This window comes from Rhea americana, unplaced genomic scaffold (assembly GCF_003343005.1).
Source record: "Rhea americana isolate MKP2758 unplaced genomic scaffold, rheAme1 scaffold_272, whole genome shotgun sequence".
NCBI lineage: Eukaryota > Metazoa > Chordata > Aves > Rheiformes > Rheidae > Rhea > Rhea americana.
Window position 1 is genome coordinate 1,019,901 of NW_028186393.1, and position 20,546 is coordinate 1,040,446.

Genomic DNA, 20,546 nt, shown 5'->3' on the forward strand with positions numbered 1-20,546 from the left:
AAAACTGTCTCTACAGAAGCGTGCTCCAAAATTGTAGACCAAAGTAGCCTACAACAGGCTCTTGCTGTGTAGATGCAAGACACAAGCAACCGGAGAGAGAATCTCGTCTGTCCTTGATGCTGAGACTGGGCAGGAGGAAAGCTGGTAATGTAAGGGGAGAACATACATGTAAGCYGCAAATCATGTTTCTATTGTGATATAAAGGGCTTTTATATGCATCAGTTCTTGCAAAGTTTGACTAATATGTTGTGCTTATCACCTATTTAATTTTCATCAGATGTTTTTATTACTAATAAAAGTTTTCTAAAACCTCTAAGAGTTGTAGTAATATTCTCTTTATTTGAATTTCATGCAGGCAGTGCTGTACAGAAGACTCAGTCTTCTATTTCTTTTTATCTTAAAGAAACTACTGCACTTGAAACTACCAAAAGGACAAAGCCTAATGGCTACTTTCCTACAAGCATATTGTTTTGGTAAGGGCTTAGTCTGAATAGACTATTTTTTAACCTTGTGACCATGGGAAAAAAATGAGGAAGCATAAGTATATGATAGAAAGCAATAAAGTGATTTAAAAATATTTCAGAAGAATTTTAGCATAAAGAGCCTGAAATTTACATTGTATCTCAAAACTCCACTAAAGAGGAAGCGTTTCGTGTGTGTTTGTTTGTTTTGCCTAACTCTAGTTCCCTAGCTCTTTCAAGGAAGAATAAATTAAGTAGTTAGATTTTTTATTATGATTTTGTGGATTAATAAAAGCATTATTCAAAAAGTACTGTGGGGATTGAAATACCTAAAAAAAAAAAAAAAAAAAAAAAAAAGCCAGAAGATTGAAAGCTGTATTAGTTAGTATCTTTTTAAATTTATATCAGTATTCAGATATTTAATGATGGACTGGAGAGCTCTTCTTACTTTCCATTGTAAAGTACTAAGTAGTAATGCTAGAATGTAAGGTAGTACCTATCTAAAATAGTAAGGAAAAAAAATGACTGAAAATTATTTCTATTAGAAGAGTGTTTTACCTAATGTTTAAAAAAGTTTACTTCACATTTTACTCTCTTAAGTGCATTCTTGGTTAGAACAATCCARTTTTATGACTTCTGCCTCAAAGAATGATCTGTTTTATTCCAGTGAAGAAGAAGATTCAAAGCACCAGAAGTAATAACAAAGTTAAAAACTATTAGTCTAACTGGACTGTCAAGTCACTTCTAATATTTATTGGTGATTTATTCTAAGAATTATTTGTTCTATTATATCTTCTTCAATGGTTCTTGAAGAAAACTAATGTAAAAAATATTTTATGAATGGAAACATGAACAGGAGAGAGTAATAACCCCTCCAAATATCTGATAAAGTTTATTTTTCTGTATGAACGATGATAATTTGCACTAAAATTCTTCAGAATTCTATAGGCAAAAGAAGTTAGTAAAATGCTTAGCAATAAAATATTTTTTCTAGTCTAWTTAACTTATGTAGTTGTTTAATAACACTTTTATAGCACTAACTAAATATTTTTGTGGGGCTCAGTTATCTTGCAGAGGAGTGTTAGAAGAATAAAGCAAGTAATTAYCACTTTTGAATTCAAAACTAGCTTGTTTAATTTTCATTACTGAGCATAGCAAATGTTCCATTGTTCTTTTTGTTCACAATTTGTAAGTTTTATTAATCCCATAAACCATTTATGGGGGGTCCAGCCATGTTCAGCAAACTGAACTGGAGATGTTAAGAGTGGTAAAAGCTCAGGGGGCTTTGCAGAAGTGCCTCATGTGATACCTTCTATTCTCAGCACAGGTTAAAATTAGAACTAGGCTGATATTACATTGGCGTCTGAGTGAGAGTTTTAAATGGTTTTAGCAGTACAGACAGGATTCATAACTTACCTCTGCTCCTGCCCAGAAAGCAATGAGTCATGGAAAATGTTTGAAAAACCCAAATAAATTAGGTAAGTTGTTCTTAAACTCATTTGAATGATAAATGGTGAAGTTTTTGAGAGATCTAGTTACATGGGAGTAAGTTTGCAGTTGCTTGACAGTCACACTTGGGAATTTMCTTCTGAATCATTGGCACAGTTGTTATGTTTTTTTTTTTTATTTTCCTAGCAAATCATAAGATACAAGAACAAGAAGCTTTTGATGATAGTCCTGTTATTAAATAATTAAAACTCCTTGAAAAGAGAAGCCTATTTGTAGAGGCTCTTATGTTTCATGATTCTAAAGCACTGTTTATTAAGTAAGCTGTTTTTCACTGCAAGAGAGAGTTGCCAAGTGTAAGCTTTGATGAAAAAAGAAAAGTACTGCCTTGACTATATAGTCAAATACTGTCTTTTGTGGTATAGGTATCAAAAAATACCTCTAGAGATTGGCACCTCATTGTCTGTTTTCTGCACAATGTATATAAAAAGATTCATTTTTTTCCTGCCTTAAAAGGCTTATTGTTTAAGAAATGTCTGTAAACAAAGAGAAATGATAGATCATTTAGATCAGTTAATCTCAGTAGAAGCTTACTCCTGAAAAACAAGGCAATTTAAATTGCAGTCCCTAATCAGAGCAGAAAGTTTCGTACAATGTTTTAGTCATTACTGCTACATATTGGGATGAGAAATAGGAAAGGTAATTACTGAGGACTGCTGAAGGAGAAATTAATCCCTCAAAGTGCAGCGTGTAAATATGATTACGCTTATGTAGGGGAAGGAATGAATAGGCTTTAAAATAGGATTTTTGGGGGAAACCTTAACACTTAATATTGTGCTAAAGATAATAAATCTTTCCTTCATTCTAAAAAGTACTGCACCAGTGTGGGTCATTCTAACCATAGATTTAAGCAGATCAGTTTTTGCTCGCAGGATTTAGATATCTGCATTTCTGTCACAATTTGAAAAGCCTCACTTTTTTTTTTTTTGAGCACAGCAAATATAACTGAAGATGAAACAGCTCTAAATAGCATTTTTCTTTACAGGAAAAATCTCAATCCCCTTTTAGGAACGCAGATGCCAGACTGCATTGTGCCATGCTGTGCATGCCATTTGTGTCACCTATCAAATCCTGCCACTTTCCCTTAACAGACAGAGAACAGTTAAGAACCATTTATATCAAAGTATTGGGCTAGACGCTCTGTTATTCAAGCATTGTAATTTGATTTTATGCTATCCTTATAACAGCATAAAATTTATAGCAATAAAAGCAATTTATATTTCTTATTATTTGCTTACCTATTAATTTTTATTAAATGATTCAGTATAATTAGGTTTTACAAATAAYGACCTTAGCAAGGTAAGTGGTAAACATAAAATAGAATGCTCACCAGTTTGAACATAGAAATGTTCACTAACATTTCTATGTAGTTAAAATAATTATCTCACCAAGGAAGAGGTGACTTCAAAACTGTAGCCTGATTTATTTTATTTTATTGTATTTTTTTCAATATGGATCCTGACATTCAGSAGGGTAACATGGAGGTTCAAAGAGAGGTGTAAAGAGTTTTAAAAAGCCATCTTCTAAGGTAACATTTTATTAAGTATAAAATAATAATAATAAAAAAACAACTGAAATATGCTAACTTACATCCAATGTAAATTGAAGGTTTTATTTACTTCTTTCTAATTTATTTTATGTCATTGTTTATATTATTATTTAAACATCTTTGAATCATACTAATATGTTGGTTTAGTGACCTCCTGTCACTCTGGCTAATTGTTCAATCATTTTATTGAAAACTGACCTTTAAAACTAATTAAACTTAATTTTTATTATGAGAAGTTTTAACTAGATGCAATTATTTATTTTGTAAAGAAAAAACAATTGGTAAAATTCTGTCAGYTCTGTACATTAACTATATTTAATAATAAAATCAAGTAAGAATGGTAGTTTTTTAATTTTCATGTCACTGTTCCCATCTGGTAGCTGGTACAGCTGGTACTGGTGCATTGAGCCTGAAGTTCACAATCAGACCCTGTGACTAAATCAGAACATGTAAGAATCATGACTGAGACTGCCGTTTGTGTTGGATCATTCACTGCTGTGAAGACCCTTTGGGAAGTGAGAATACAGAAAATAAATGATGAATTACGTAAAGAAAAGGAATTCAGACAGAGGTCTGCAGGAAGGTAGGTAAATTGTATACCTTTGGTCTGTAAAAAACTAGACCATATTCTTGTTACATTACAGAAGAATATAACTGGAGTTTTCAAACTCATGGAGAATCTAATTCTGCAATCTTTAGCAGAATTTCTACTGGTGAAAATCTATCAGTATTTTCAGATCAAATGAATTATGTTCTGTCTTAAAAAAAAAAGAAAAGAAAAGAAAAGAAAAAACAGCATATACATACATACTAAATCCACCAGGGTATATACTAAGGAACAGTACCTTTTCTTAATGCAGCTACAATAATATAAAGAAATTTTTAATTTGTTTTTATAGTCTGTGAACYGCAACTGATTATTTGAAATACTCTCCACTGAATGTTCAATATTTTCATTGATAAAACTGCTGTAAAAAAAATACAGATTGTAAAATCCCTCTCCGATGTAGAAACCCTAACTAGCGGAGATAGAATTTTTAATGTTTTCTTCTCGGTGGAGGCATTAACAAGGTCACTGGGTCTTCTCTTTGGTCAGCTATTTTGTGAAATGTGAAGAAATTCAACATCTTTGAAGCCCTTCCTCATTTGTTAGATGTGTTTGAAATTGAATAACAAAATCAAAAGTTACTAATGGAAAAAGCAAGCAGAAAAAATGAGAATTAACATAATTGCCTAGATTTCCTTTGGAAAACACACTAAATGCCTAGCTGATTTTCTTTGATAGCACTCTACATTTGGCAGAATTGAAGGCTTTCTGTTTAAGAGGTTGCTTCAAAATGATTGGCCTTGGAACCATGATTTTGCATAACTTTGTATTTCTATTGCCCTGCTGAAATGTGATAAAACTKAATTGAGTCATGCCTTTCTTGAAACTGGGTGGATTTGAAGAACAATTATACTGAGCTGCAAAATATTAGAATTCCTTCGAATTACTTCAACCAAATATTACTTTATGTCCCAGCCTTCCCTCAATTAATATTATATCTAGCATCCAGGTAAAGTAAGTGCTTGTTTGACATCCAAAAAGACTATTGTTTCTTTGTTGTTCTAGAAAACAATGGATAGTAATTATTGACTGTATAGTTGCCTCACTGACAGATCTTYTTTCCTTTGTAGACTAATACTTGTCTGGGAAGAGAAAGCCACTTTAGCAAAGCTTAAAGAAAAAGTTAGTAATGAAGATGGGAGAGCAATTTTAAGGATAGAGGAAGAAGAATGGAAGGTAGTGTCGATGTTGCTGCTTGTTGTTGAAGGGAGTGAACTTTGCTTGAGTTGAATAATGGATGCATTAAAAAAGGTGTACTGTTTACATCTTTACACTCACAGTTATACTGATTTTAATCTATGAATTGCTCACAGTATGCTCTGCTAACAATGAACTGAGAGGTGCTGTTGCTATGACAGTGTAAAAGCAAGCTGATTTTTATTCTCAAATATTAAGTATTACTCTACAAAACATATGGCCCAAAAGGCTTTTCTGCATTAGAATTTAATTATATTTTAAATTATGAGTTTATTTAGRTAAATATTAGTTTTATTAACACATCAGAACTACTAGAATATTTCAATGTGAAAAACCTCTGTGGTAAGATGCATGAAAAAATTTCTTGGTGTTACATTCTCTTTCTAAAAATGAAAACTAACCAGTAGATTCCCAGAATACTATTGTTACTGTTTCTGATGCATGAAGGGAAATAGGTAACTATATATTCAATAACAGAGAGGAATCTAAAAATCTCTTCTAAGCTACAGACCTGGTAGATTCACCARCACAGAAATGCAGAGGCCAGTTCCTGTGCAATGAAGAGAATTAGATCATGTTGAGGCCAGTGACAGAGTGATGGCCCCATCCAGCAGTACTCTGGTGATCCTTAGGCCAGCACAGGGAAGCTCTGTTCCCTGTTAAGAACTTGTTTCATATAAACACTGTAGTTTTTCTATCACTCTGCTCTCAGATGCTCACTGTTTTCCTTAACAGAATAGGAAATACAATTTAGACCACCTTGAAAAGCAAAAAGCTGTTAGAGCTGTTACATCTTCAGTTATATTTGCTATGTTTAAAAAAAAGAAAAAAAAAAAAGTTGAGGCTTTTCAAGTTATGACAGTAGTGTAGATATGTAAATCCTGAGAGCAAAAAGTGGTCTGCTTAAATCTGTGGTCAGAATGACCCACATTGATTGAGTACTTTTTAGAATGAAGGAACAATTTATTATTTATAGGACAATATTAACCATTAATGTTTCCCCCAAAATACTATTTTAAAACCTATTAGTATTATGTACTAAGACAAATTTCTTCTGATTTGTATTTCTTGTCTTAGACACTACCTTCCTGCTTACTGAAACTAATCCATCTCCAGGAATGGCATCTCCACAGAACTAGTTTACAGAAAATACCTCAGTTCATTGGGAGATTTCAAAATCTTGTTGTTCTGGATCTATCACGGAATTCAATTGAAAGTATACCTAAAGAAATTGGTGAGCTGTGCTTTCTTTTATTTTAACCCGCTTTTCTAAGAAAATTAAGCTYGTGGAAACATGCTATTTTTGTGCACCTTGTCTCTCTAACCATCCTGCTGGGTAGTTAGAAAACAGATCATGTAAATTTGATAGTAAGATAGCTATCTAAAAGCCACTGAGTTCCTAAAAACATGAAAATACAGATGGCCAGATGGAGGAAACATGTTAYTGAAGCTCCTCATGAGGAAAAAGCTTGTAAACACACCAGATACTAGACAAGAGAGAATCCAATTTAGAAAGTGATAGTGAAAAACAGGCTTCATGTTCTGAACTCAGCATGAGTTGCCTGTGCTTGTAATTCTTTCTGTAGTACTTAACTGGACTGCAGTTCTGTACTAAAAAGTCCCCAAGTACTACCACTCGAATTTCAGTGCATCTTTTCTTCAGTGAGAACACAGAGCACTTGTATTATGATACTAAGATAACACAAAAAAATTAATCTTTTATTTCAGATGCAGTAAATATCCAGGTTCATTCTTTTTGATTTGTGCTCTCTGCAGGCCAGCTGACTAGCCTCCAAGAGCTGCTTCTCAGTTACAATAGAATTAAATCTGTTCCTAAGGAAATAAGTAACTGCATCAGTCTGGAAAGATTGGAACTGGCTGTTAACAGGAGTATCTGTGATCTTCCTCCTCAGGTTTGGGAAAGACAGGGTTTTTTAAATGTGTATTTTGAATTTATCCACGAAGGAGTCTCATTAAAAGTTGGACTCTGTGTTTTCAGATTTGTTTTAATACCCTAATTTCACAACTGCTCCACAGAAACACATATATGACCAATATTTATATGAATAATCAGACTGAAGCCACATAATAAGGAGATGCACATACCTGAAAACTTGCAGGAGACAATCTTTATTTTGCCCAGATAAATGGCTTGGTAGAGCATATAAAGGACAGTGAAACACTTGGTGTTAATTTGTTGAGGCTGAAGGTCTTTGGTGATATACTCCAGTGGAGATCTGACCCTTTGGCACAGAGAAGTACCCTTTTAAAGTTGAGAATACAAATTCATTCTGCCGTCATACAATTATAGGTGTCTTTAACAAGTCTTGTCTTAACAGTGTCTTTAACACTTTAATGAAAAAAATTTATGTGATTTAGATAACCACCTATGCACAAAGAGTCGATCTAACTTTGTTCTGAGAAGATGTTGAAAGCAATTAAGAAAGAATAAAAATGCTTGCTCACCTGCATTTGGGCTCTAATTTGGGCTGACCTAGATGTGAAAGAGACCTGCATCTCTAAGTATTAGTCTCTTGGATACAGAGAGGCCAAATATGTAAAGCCATTTACTCATCTGAATTTATTTAAAAAGCAGTGGTAATAATGGTTGACAGTGCTCAGCACCTCACAGAATTTGGTCTAAACAGTAAAACATAACAAAAAATCTTCAAATGAAAATGTATACTATTAATCAGAATCCAATATTCAATAAATCCATGTGGATACAATTTACATGATATAATGTAGAGCAATAGCTTTTAAAATGGTAGCAAATATGTATTTCTGTCCTGATGAGACTGTGGTGGTGTGAATACCTGAGCTATATAGTTTAAATTTAGCCTTAATTATACATACTTGAGTGGTATTCAGTTGGACCAATATGCAATAATGTTATTGTATCACTTCAACAGTAAAAAAGCACCTGAAAGCTTGATTCACCAAGGGACTTACATGTTGCAATACTGAATCATGTGATCCTTAATTTTTAGAATGTCGTGTCATAATCATAGACTTCAAAGCACTGAAAGTATCTAGGCTTCCTCTAAAAAATCCGTAGTCCACACGGTCCATACAATTTGATCTATAAAAAACTAAATGTTTGATTCATAAAAAATTGAGTGGAGAATTACCTGAACTGCAGGAAACACTGAGGAATTTCTTTAAATTCCGTTTCTTCTCAAGTTTTGGGGTATACCTACATTGTAGTCATGACTTTCAGCTTCTCAGCAGTTAGTGAACCCAYGACCAGGTGGGAGATAAAGTTCTTCTGCCTGAGCAGATTCAAACCTACCTACCTTACCTTCCAGGTGAGTACTGTAATTGTTAGGTAATATCAGCTAATGCAACTCAAAAACCATTCAGACACCAGGAGTCCTTTCTTTCTTTCTTTCTTTTTTAATGCTTTTAAAYTGTGTCTTTCAGTCAGCATCATTAAATCACAGCAGTAATGGAACATCTATACAAGCCTACATTAAATCTTCCTTTCTTTTCAGCTCAGTGATTTAAAAAAGCTTTCACATGTTGACTTGTGCATGAATCGGTTTACTACCATCCCTTCAGTTCTTCTCAATATGCCAAGTCTAGAATGGTTAGATATGGGAGGAAATAAACTCCAGGAGCTTCCTGATACAGTTGACAGGTAAATAAAACTCACATTTTAGCCTGAATTCCATTGCATTGAAATTCTTATGATTAAATTTTATTTAAAAAATGACAAAATTTTAATGTTTACTTTACAGCAAAATAAGATTTGTCATCCCTAATGTGGTATTTCTGATAAAATGGAATAGTCTATTCAATAAATAACTAATGAGTTCAGTATTGGTTATCAAGTTAAATGATTTTGTTTTAGAAATTTTCAGGAAACRATTTAGATGATTATCTTGCATTTGTTTTTTTCCTGAACATTTCAGTATTCTTTTTGAGACCATTATATGAGTGTTAAATTATTCTGTATTAATAACTAGTAAGATTAATTTTCTAAATCTTGATTGTGCAAATATCTATTACAGAATGGAAAATCTGCATACTTTATGGCTCCAAAGGAATGAGATACACTCTTTGCCAGAATCCATTGGCAATATGAAAAACCTGAGTACGCTTGTTCTCAGCAACAACAGACTTAAGGATATTCCTGCTTGTATGAAGCACATGACAAATCTAAGGTAAGTAAAAACAACAAAAATCCAGATAAAAGTACTAGAAGCTACGTTTTAAGGTCTCCCTTGAGTTGTAATGTCACAGTGTGGTATCTAAGGAAGTGRAGATAGAAAAGGCACACCCTCAGTTGTAAAGATGGGCACAACTCTATACAAATCAACAGTTACACAAATTCACAGCAGTTGAGGATCTGGTCAATAAAGCTTTGTGTAGCACAACCCATTAAAGAAATAAGTTGTTACTGTTACRGTATCAAAAGTAAAAGGAGATTGTTTAATGTTTTCTCATCTCTGAAAGGTCCAAATTCCCACTTCTAATAGGCCATTTAATATTCAGTCTAAACCCAAGAGCCAGGAGCAATAATAATATGTGAAGAGCATAAAACTAATAAAAAGTAGAACTTTGGCACTCTTGGCAAAAAAGCATGAAAAGCCAAGCATTCAGAATTAAACAAAAGGGATTAGCTACTAGGATATGGATGAAACTCTCCTGGACTGGATTTGAAAAACTTAAACATATAAAAATACATATTATATATATATTGTGTATATATATAAATTGTTAACTGATAAAATCAGAAAGAAACTTCTGTAGCGAAGAGATTATTTTGTACACTGCAATGGGAAATTTCCTGATATTTTTATTTTCTTCTGAAGTAGAGAATGAATACTAGTCTAACTATATCATGTCTAATCCAGTAAGGCAATTCCTCTGTTTTCAGACCATTTTGGAAGGAGATTCAGGCCAAGGAGCATCCCTTTTAACAAGCATACACAATCAAAGCTGCCCCAGATGTAATGCTGGGGGGGGGGGAAGTGTGAGAGAGAGAGGGAGAGAGATGCTTTTTGTGGCTTTAATCTTAAACGTCTCTGGGCAATTGTTCTAAAATTAATGGAAGTAGAGGTTTGTTTTTCTGTAGTAGTGACATATCTCTCTCCTGAGGCTTATCTGGACAAGTAGGGATGGGACAAAAATATTATTCTAGGCACTCTGTAGCAAAGAGCCTGTGAGGAAAGCATCAGGAGTGCAGTCAAGCCCACATATGCGTGGAACAGCTGACGGAAATGGTCCAAAACCAGAGGCAGACAGGACTGGCTACTGCCTTGCAAGGATGGGAAGACACAAGCAGTTGCATTCTTGTTCTCAACCACTCATCTCTTTGTGAAAGCTCAGTAAGGCTGACACTACGGGGCAAACCTGCAGACAAAATTTGAGGCCTGCAATATTATTCCCTATCAATCAGTTGCTATTATTCTAAGAAGCCTTCTTAGCTTAGTTTACTTAATAGTACTAACGTATTGGTGTTTTTAATAGAACAAAATAGTTTTAAGACTGCACTGGGAAAATTACCATTAAAATTATTTTATTTTGTTCAAAAATGCTATTTAATAAATCTTAATTCAATTTCAGAAGAGTTGTTCTCTCTGGTCAAAACCAACTGCAAGAGTAACTCTTTCTGATGAATTGTCAGGTTTGTCAACTTCAGAGACAACCCACTGGAGTTGGAGATAACACTCCCTCCATGTGAGGATGCAGAAGAGGAGGAGGAACGGGAAAAGTTTGGCATTGAATTCATGCACTTGTATATTCAGGAATCACTAAAGAAAGCAGGTATGATGTTTTTATTAATTCTAATCCCTATAGAATACAATGAGGAAGGGAAGCATAAACTGGATAAAAAAAAGAATACATATAAAAATGAAACATGAAGAATCTTCTTAATAAATACATTTTCCCTAAATCTGCGARTAGGTTTAACAGGTTTGTATTGAGGGCAGGAATCCTCCTTTAAAAGCCCCTGGCAAAGCAGGTCATTTTAGGTCTGTCTCTGACAGAAAATTCAGTCAATTAAAAACAAACAAACAAAAAAACACTTCCAAATCGTTATGACAAAAACAATGCTTCTAGTAATCCCCAAGATAACAGCTACATTAAACTTCTTTCCATGTTCAAAGGTTGCAGTAACAGATGAAAATGAGCACTTTGGAACAGATATGCAAGTGGCAGCTTTGTTCCTTGCAGAGAACTTCACTTGCTGAAGATAGAAAAAACTTTCTATCATCTTCGCTCTCTACATCATGGTTTAAAAAATGAATGACTAAAATGCTTTTGATTTTAGAACTCTATCTAAAACAGTTTGTCTTTAACAATATTTCATAAATGTAAGTTAAAATTAGCAAATTTATTATTTAAAAACATTTTTATTAGCACAAAATTAGCATCCCTTGTCAAGATGACTGCCAGTTTCTAATAAGTTTTCTTCCTTAACAGATTTCCTTAGTAGCATGAGCTTATGCAATAAGTATCTAGGCACATTTAAATAATTTAAAGAGGAAATACATAGCTTTCCTGAACTTCAAATTGGAAGCAAAATAAATATTTTAACTCCTCTTTATTTTTAACCCATTTGTTTTTCAGAAAATCTGGAAAGTTGCACTGTTGATCCTTCTCCTACCACAAATGCTATTGAATAAAGAATGTAACCATGAATTGGAAGAAAATATCAAATACACTTCTTCCTAACAAAGGGTTCTACAAGAAATTTCAAGTATTCAAGTATTTTCMCGTTGATGAGAACTGGGTTGCATAGTTGCAATTCCCAGTGAAACTGGGAAATTTAACACCTTTTCCTGGCTTCAGGAAAGACTTGATCGGGTTTCCTGTAAGCACTGAATGTGTGAGTATGTTTTTAATAATCCAGTAAATTTTGTAATTTGTTTTCTACCAATTCCAAATCTACTTCCTATCACGTAGCTGGCTCTACTGCATTGGGACAGCTGTCAATAGTACATTCTCCAAGGACACAGCAGGCTCTGTATAATACTGTAATGCAGCCTTATATCCTCTTTGTTGTAAATACTCAATCCGTCCATGGTCAATCAACAGTTTACAGAGGCAACCTATCTCCTTTCGCTCTTCAACAGTAAGTAGCCTAGTTTAAAAAAGAAAAAGAAAGAAAGAAAGAAAAAGGGCAGCGAGAAAAGGACAGCATATATTAGAGGAACAGTCTCATTAACTAACTTTAGCAGTTAAGCTTAGAAAAATAAATCATTTTAAGTGCATTTCAACTAAAGCAAACATAGCTGTCTAAATATTTTGAAATGTATGTCCATTGCAAATACAAATACATCAGTAGCAAGAGGAGGACTAGAGAAAATATGGGCCCACTACTGAATGGGGCGGGGGCCCTGGTGACAAGGGATACAGAGAAGGCAGAATTACTGAATGCCTTCTTTGCTTCAGCCTTCACTGCTAAGGGTAGCCCTCATGAATCCTGTAGCCTGGACATGAGGGAAAAAGTCTGGAGAAGGGAAGACTTTCCTTTGGTTGAGGAAGATAGGACTAGAGACCTTCTGGGCAAGCCTGACATTCACAAATCCATAGGCCCAGATGAGATGCACCCACGGGTACTGAAGGAGCTGGCAGATGTTGTTGCCAGGCTGCTCTCCATCATCTTTGAAAAGTTACGGAGAACTGGAGAGGTGCCTGAGGACTAGAAGAAAGCCATCATCACTCCAGTCTTCAAAAAAGGCATGAAGGAGGACCCAGACAACAGGCCGCTCAGCCTCACCTCCATCCCTGGGAAGGTGATGGAACAGCTCRTTCTGAATGTCATCTCCAGACATAYGGAGGAAAAGAAGGTGATCAGGAGTAGCCAGCATGGACTCGCCAAGGGGAGATCCTGCTTAACCAACCTGATAGCCTTCTWTGATGGMATGACTGGCTGGGTAGATGAGGGGAGAGCAGTGGACATTGTCCACCTTGACTTCAGCAAGGCTTCTGACACTGTCTCCCATAACATCCTCCTAGAGAAGCTCAGGAAGTGTGGGTTAGATGAGTGGACAGTGAGGTGGATTGAGAACTGGCTGAAAGGCAGAGCTCAGAGGGTCGTCATCAGTGGCACAGAGTCCAGTTGGAGGCCTGTGGCTAGTGGTGTCCCACAGGGCTCAGTACTGGTTCAACTTCTTCATCAATGACCTGGATGAGGGGACAGAGTGCCTCCTCAGCAAGTTTGCTGATGATACCAAGCTAGGAAGAGTGGCTGACACATCCGAGGGCTGTGCTGCCATTCAGAGAGACCTGGACAGGCTGGAGAGCTGGGCAGAGAGGAACCTCCTGAGGTTCAACAAGGGCAAGTGCAGAGTCCTGCACCTAGGGAGAAATAACCCCGGGCACCAGTACAGGCTGGAGGCTGACCTGCTGGAGAGCCGCTCTGCAGAGAAGGACCTGGGAGTGCTGGTGGGTGACAAGTTGACCATGAGCCAGCAATGTGCCCTTGTGGCCACAAAGGCCAATGGTCTCCTGGCATGCATATTAGGAAGAGTGTTGCCAGCAGGTCAAGGGAGGAGGGAGCCCTGGTGAGGCCTCATCTCGAGTCCTGCATCCAGTTCTGGGCTCCCCAGTACAAGAGAGACACGGAGCTACTGGAGAGAGTCCAGTGTAGGGCTACGAAGATGATCAGAGGGCTGGAGCATCTGCCCTAYGAGGAATGGCTGTGAGAGCTGGGCCTCTTCAGCCTGGGGAAGAGAAGRCTGAGGGGGGATCTTATCAATAAGTACCTGAAGACAGAGTGTCTAGGGGACAGGCACAAACTCTTTTCAGTTGTCCCATGTGACAGGACAAGAGGCAATAGGCAGAACCCACAACTATTTCATCTAGCACGATGCATAATTTTACTTTTCTGTAAGAGTTCATATGCTAGAAAAAAAAATCACCTACCCTTGCAGAGTATCAGAACTGCCCTCTGTTTTACTGTATGCTTGGACATGCTCTTCTGTGTTGTGAGTTTGATCTTCACTCTCTTCATTCTTAGAGGCTTTGGTTGTGCTTTCTTGCATGCCACAAGTGGCCCAGCTGCTCATTCTCTGGTAATAATGAAATTCTACTGGACCAAGTCCTACTGATTTAAAGAACTCTCTGCCTACATAATGTGTCCAGTCACACCTGTGATGGCAACATAATGCAATAACGATTCCAGCTACAGGCTTAGGAGAGTTTTCTAATGTATCCTTTTTGTTCCTTTCTTTATCAATAGAACTGCTGGAAACCACCTCTATCTTATCGCTCTTAGAGCGTTTTGGTTCAGGCTCTTCATTTTCTCCATCACAGCAAGTTGTGTAACTTTCAACCAAACATCTCAAAGCAAGATCTGGGGGAAAAAAATAGATGTAATGAAAAAAAATCTAGTGATGAACACTGTGCCACTATTTATACAGGCTGTATAATGGTTGGGAATGTTATTTGTACAAAGAAGAAAAAACAAAAAGCGACAATTTGAAGATAACTTAAAAATTGCAAGCATACTTCAAGAACATGAAAACCTGAAACATTAAATGAATGTTATGAGACTTGTGGATCTAGTAATGGTTAACTGCATTGAATATTTGTTCTACCAAGTCTATTAGATATAGTTTGGTTAACAGATTGGCTTAATGTAAGAGAATCTCCTCCCTGTAGAACATGCAAATATTTGCTCTAAACAGACTGCATCCTTGATGTCAAACATTTAATGTGCACATACGCTTCTTAAATGCCTGATGGCACCATCTTTGTAATAGTACATATTTGAGATGTCTTTTTCCACTTACTAGGGATATAACATTAGAAAAAAAAATGCATTAGTTGAAAATTATCAGGACAATACAATGTTCTTYTCATGTGTGGATCTCACTTGGGATATGTGCTCAAATAGAGCCACTCGAATTTTAGAAAGAAAAACATTTCAGGATAGAGATCACAGTATAAGAAAAGGATACTTTCAGTGGTTGATGAATACATGAAAAAAAACCTCAGCTATTCTTTGATTTACTCTATGAAACTAGTAAGCTTTTACTCCTATTCAGAGTAGCCTTGTGACTACTATTATCCAGTCACTATTCCAATAAGTCAATAGATATTTAGAATATTATCAGCTACATTCACCAACAAAGGGCTAGAGGGAAAGAAAAGCATTATAAAACTGTTTGGAAGATCATTCCAGTCAGATTATAAGATTGAGCACCATAACTTTCGGTAGTTAATACATATATAATTCATACCTGTGGCAGCACCACACAAATGCTTCCCAATTCCTACCACAGGTAGTTTTTTTTCCTCTAAAATAGGTACCTTATCTGAAACAAATAAACACACAGAAAACAAGCCCCAATATTATAATTTCAGCACACTTAGTACAAAAATAAATAAATGCTTACCACTACTAAAACTAGAGTGGTCTGTACATAGAAAGGGCAGACATTTGTAAGCTATCAAAGGGAAAATTAATTTTCTAACACAAGTGAAGAGAATTATATGCTGTGCCTGAGAAGCATGTTCTTTTTCTTAAAGAACTCAACATTATCCAAAGACAAAGAATGTACTGTAATGCTGTTTTGAATCAGAACAGTTTTGTTTCCAAGCAGCTGAATAGCAGTAAGATATAACAGTAAAATGATGCATCAGAGAACTTTGGACTGATTTTCCTTAACAGAATTATCTGTAATCTGGAGATTAGTGCCAGCTAAATATTAATATAAATACTTTGCCTTTTATTAAAACACACTACTTGAAATACAAGATTTTGTATTATGCTGATTAAGATAGTTATTTTTATCCATTTAACCGTTCCAGGCCTTCTATACTACCTATGAAGCATAAGCATGACTTTAACACATCTCCTGTTGACAGGTGTTCCCACATATTCTTCACAGGTTCTGCAGTAATATTTGAGATTCACTTCATTCTGCACAGCTAAAGTAAACAATGCAAAGGTGTATAATCCTGCAACTTCTAAAAACCTTTAAAAAGGGGTTTTTTTGTGTGTGTTGGTGTTTTTTACCCATAATTAGATCCTATAAATGTATCCAAGCAGAAATTTGTAAATCTCCCATTTAATAATTTAAAGATAGAAACATATTATTAACATGTCCAAAAAAACAGTGATAATCTTCAAAAAACAGCTAAATTTATGCATACTATACAGAAATGGATCTTGGACTCTGGTTTTCAAAATCCATAATCAAGCCTGTATCTCAGAATTATACAAGCTGAGAACGAACTTACTTAAGCATAAGTGTTGAATATCAACTTGAAGCCTTTCAAATATGGAATCTCTCCTTTTATGTTTTCCATCCACCTGCATAAAAAGAACTATGATTAAGTAGTACTGGCCACTAAGAATTATAATTTTGCTGCAGTTATCAATACTTGCCTTTGTCCTTTTCAAATCATATTTGCATGTTTTCAACATGAGACACCAAGATTTTTTTTTCTAACAAGATTACTACTGACAAAGTATAGAATGCAGACAATCACACTTCTAAAATTTTTAAGAGGCTTTATCTGACAGAGGTAGGTCACTTCATTATTTTKGGAAAAAAAAGGCAAATGCTACTAGCTTCAGTAAGAACAGTTCAAAAATTATATTCTGTTAATGTGACAATATTCTAGCTTACCTTGAATCTTGTAGTTGCTCTTTCCACAAGCAAAAACTGAACGTTTTCAGCATTTTGCAAGGCAATGTCCACCCAATGAGACAGCTTTCCTCGCCCAGCTCCAAACTCAACAAAACATCTTCCTGGACCAAGCAAATGTAATTTTTCCATGTTACCTAAAATAGAAGCCTACAAACTTCAAAGAATTATTTATAAATCAAGAAAATATATACTGTGGTCTTCTAGAAAAAATATTATTTCCCCAAACCACAGAATGCTTCTTCAAGTTCTATTCTGTGATAACTCCTGACACCACTTCCATGACAGTAAAGGAAAGATCTTGTATGTACAGAAGAAAGGGATTAGAAGTTTTAGCTAATCAGCATCATGCTGCTCCTCTTCTACTTCCCACAGAACACTATTCAGAAGCTTTTATAATGGATTTTGGGGATCAAGTTCATGTTACAGTATTGTTCACTGCTGATTCTCAAAGTAGCCATCTAAAATATGGGTATTGCATGGGACATTTGTGAAGCATCACTGCCTTCCGAGCTCTGTCTCTGGCTGTCATGGTTATGCATTTTTTTAGTGCAATGGAAAGGAAAGTAAAGGCAGGGAAGAAGTAGAAGAGAGACATTTCTCTCATTTTTTTTTCTTCCCAAAACTTTGTTTTGCTACAGTATGCCATCTGTCTCCCTCAAAATTCCTATTATTATATACATGAAAAAGGTCAGAAGGGAAAGCCAGGCTATTTCTTTTTATGCATCTGTTACACACCTGGGAAATTTAGTCTCATGTCTTACCAAAGGAAAAAAAAGGTAAAAAAAATCCTGTTACTTCTTAGTGAATACACTATTTTACCTTTGTAGCTTGAATTTATTGTCAATCAACATAAAATAAAAATATATAAATAACTCAGAAGAACCCTACACATTCAGGATCATAATAAACTTTTGTTACTAACACTTAACAGTAAAGCAGCTATGCCTAGATTCTACATACAAGCTAGTATTTGAAGTGCATACAAGCATATCAGATTTCCTCTATATGAGGAAACTAGTATTATTATTAACTAGTAGTATTATTAACTAGTATTATGCACTCACAATGGTTGGAATTTACAGCTGTATGTCTATATTTTTAAAAGATATCTGTAGCTATTAGTAAGAGAATGACTATACCTGTTGTTTCAAGTGTTTGAAAGCAGATTCTCCATTCTTTGGGTCATTTAGGGCTTCTTGTAAAGACTGATGGGTCAGTATTTGTTCTTTAAGGTGAAGTTCCAAGCCTGTATGCAAATACAAACCTTTTAGGTATAGGTTTCCAGTTTCAAAGGTTTCTGTTTTTTTAACATGTATGTTAAAATGATCAGACATGAGCCTAAATTGTGGCACTAATAGAACAGACTGTAGGGAGCATGAATCTATCATCAGATGTTTATAAGARAGCTGCATTATTATCTCTACCAATATTTGAGTGAGAACAAACAAAAACAAAAAAGTGGGGAAATAAGCTATATGAAGGAATGATCAATGTTTTACCATTCTCTCAATCTATTTTATTCTTCTGAGTAAAATTTAGCTATGAAGATTGCCTACATCTTGATGATAATTATTCTAGATATGTTAGGAGCCAAATGTATGCATCTGTATTAACCTTTTATCCTCATTGATACTTAACAGCAAAAACAACGGAATACTTAATCAGTTCTATTTAAAACATCTTATTTTCCATCAGAAATAACCTCACCATTACTTGCTTTTTTCAACTTGGTAATTAAGGCCCCCAGTTCTTCTTTAGATAGAGAAGAGATAGGTATCTGTATATAAAAAAAAGAAAAACAAACAGATAAATACAAGGCTTTTATTTTTGCCAGTGTTTTAGTTATATGACAAATTGCAACATATTATATAAGGATCAAGCTTTAGAGCAGATAAATGCACTCACTTGTATTTCTGGTATTTCTGCTACATCTTTTAAACCTGCATTAATATCTTGAACAAAGTAGACCTTTAAAAGAAAGAAAATAAATCTGATTCTGTTTATTACCATGAAGCAAAAAGCTAAGTTCTTAAGTGTTTTGCCACAAGGTGCATAGCAGTAGGAATCCACTGCAAACGAAGAAATTCCAAAGAAAATTCTGTTTTCCTAGGAAAAGGTCTGATCCTGAATCCCCAGTAGCAGTGACAACTCTGACACATTTTGACAAGATTTAACATCCCTCCCTCAGCAGTGGCGGCAAGGGCCAGCCTAGCTGCAGCCAAGCGGCAGGTGGCTGGGGCAGGCGACTGCTCATTTTGCTTCCTGAGATCAGTCTCTCACTGAGCCTCTAAAACGAAAGATTTGGAGGCCCTGTGAGTGGCTGCTCTCTGAGAACGTTTCTGAGAGAAGCAAATTCAGCGGTTTTGTCCATAGCTAAGAGAACTGAACAGCTGCAGCGAACAGCCGTGGGAGAGGGCCTGGAGGACGCGGAGCGCTGCTCGGGGAGCCCGCTGCAGCCGGCACTCGCCCCTTTCGCAGCGCTCCCCGCCGCAGCGCTCCCTACAATTGCTGTTTTCTTGTTTGTGGCGGCCATCACCACGATCAATCTAGCGCCGTCACGTTTGGAGTCTTAACTCTGAAACAAAGCGGTGCTGGATTCCCGCTGCACTTACTGGCTTTGGCTTCTCTCTTGAATTACACTTTTTTAAATGCTTTTGTAGCTGGTCTTCGTATACAGTGCTAAAATCCAAGTGGAAAGAAATGTAAGTGACAGTATTTACAACGCGAACGTCGCTGATTAAAAAAAAAATGAATTGTATTTGCAGGTACTTACTGTTTTGGATCAAGAGGGCACGGGATCCTTTTTCTATCAGTTTCTTTCTAGTTTACAAGGAAGAGCATTAACCAGCGCTGCCACTTCAGCAAAGCCGCGGAGCGGCAGCGCGCCCGCCGCGGCGCCCCCGCCCGCCCGGCCTTCCTCGCCGCAGAAGGGGCCTGCCCGGCGACCCCTACCTCCTGCTGCCCGTGCTCCCCGCAGAAGCGGCGCCCGGGAGCCGGCAGCATCCTGCAGAACCGCTTCTTCCTCTCCACGAAGTAGGCGCACCGCCCCGGCTCCGGCGCGGCCATTGCCGTCCCAGGAGCCTCTGTGGCCGCCGGGTCGGCCTCCATCTTGAGGCTCCTCCTCCGCGGGAGCCGGGCGCCAAACTCGAAGCGCAAGATGGCGGCGGAGAGTTTGTTCAACCGGCCGGTGTGCGTGCAAGTGCGGTGCCAGGGCTTCGAGGAGAGGTGAGGGGCTGGCGTGAGCAGCGCTGTGGGCTCTGTCGCGCTCTCCTTGCCTCTCCTTCTCCCAAAGGAGAAGGGCTCTGGAGCGATAGGCTCTTCCTCTCCTTTCTCTTTCTCTCGCCACCACCCCCAGCTGCGAGGCCCCGCGCGCAGGGCGGCCGCGGAGCTGCCCTGCCGCTTGCGCCGCTCCTGGCCCTGTGGGGTGAGGGGAGGGAGGGAAGGTGGAAGTCAGTGAGGGCCGAGGCGGCTCCTAGGTGGGCGCTTTGCGGGAGACGAGAAGCGCTGCTGGTAGTTGAGGAAAAGCGCCCGGTGCTTCTACAGCGACGCTGTGGGGGACCAGGGGAGAGCGGCCCTCCGCGCCGGGGGGGCGTGAGGGGGAGAAAGGGGAG

General features: G+C 37.0%; 3 protein-coding genes across 7 annotated transcripts in view; 2 read left to right on the forward strand and 1 right to left on the reverse strand.

Annotated features, from left to right (window-relative positions):
- Window positions 1-1,525: 1,525 nt before the first annotated feature.
- LRRC39 (leucine rich repeat containing 39) lies at window positions 1,526-12,209 on the forward strand. 2 transcript variants are annotated; one of them, XM_085308287.1, is made up of 10 exons: window positions 1,526-1,939; window positions 3,437-3,495; window positions 3,897-4,099; window positions 5,194-5,299; window positions 6,398-6,554; window positions 7,097-7,233; window positions 8,815-8,960; window positions 9,334-9,486; window positions 10,953-11,092; window positions 11,900-12,209. In XM_085308287.1, the coding sequence occupies exons 3-10, from the start codon at window positions 3,975-3,977 to the stop codon at window positions 11,953-11,955; spliced, it is 1,020 nt and encodes a 339-aa protein (XP_085164413.1). In that variant the 5' UTR covers window positions 1,526-1,939; window positions 3,437-3,495; window positions 3,897-3,974; the 3' UTR covers window positions 11,956-12,209. The 2 variants fall into 2 exon arrangements, with proteins under 2 accessions (XP_085164413.1, XP_085164412.1); XM_085308286.1 differs by lacking the exon at window positions 3,437-3,495.
- Window positions 12,210-12,241: 32 nt separating this feature from the next.
- TRMT13 (tRNA methyltransferase 13) lies at window positions 12,242-20,096 on the reverse strand. Of its 4 annotated transcripts, none has more exons than XM_085308281.1 (11): window positions 19,888-20,096; window positions 19,709-19,755; window positions 19,548-19,614; window positions 18,841-18,903; window positions 18,643-18,712; window positions 18,075-18,181; window positions 16,915-17,082; window positions 16,523-16,595; window positions 15,520-15,594; window positions 14,201-14,630; window positions 12,242-12,413 (listed from the first exon to the last, which is right to left on the reverse strand). In XM_085308281.1, exons 1-11 carry the CDS (start codon window positions 20,041-20,043, stop codon window positions 12,242-12,244), a joined length of 1,428 nt encoding a protein of 475 aa, XP_085164407.1. In that variant the 5' UTR covers window positions 20,044-20,096. The 4 variants fall into 4 exon arrangements, with proteins under 4 accessions (XP_085164407.1, XP_085164409.1, XP_085164410.1 ...); XM_085308284.1 differs by lacking the exon at window positions 12,242-12,413 and adding an exon at window positions 12,543-12,974; XM_085308285.1 differs by lacking the exon at window positions 12,242-12,413 and adding an exon at window positions 13,142-13,459.
- SASS6 (SAS-6 centriolar assembly protein) overlaps window positions 20,039-20,546 on the forward strand; it is a 15,343-nt gene continuing 14,835 nt past the window's right edge. Inside the window, exon 1 of the mRNA XM_085308280.1 lies at window positions 20,039-20,160. Within this exon, the coding sequence (XP_085164406.1) occupies window positions 20,093-20,160 (68 nt within the window). The 5' untranslated portion in view covers window positions 20,039-20,092. The remainder of the gene's footprint in view (window positions 20,161-20,546) is intronic.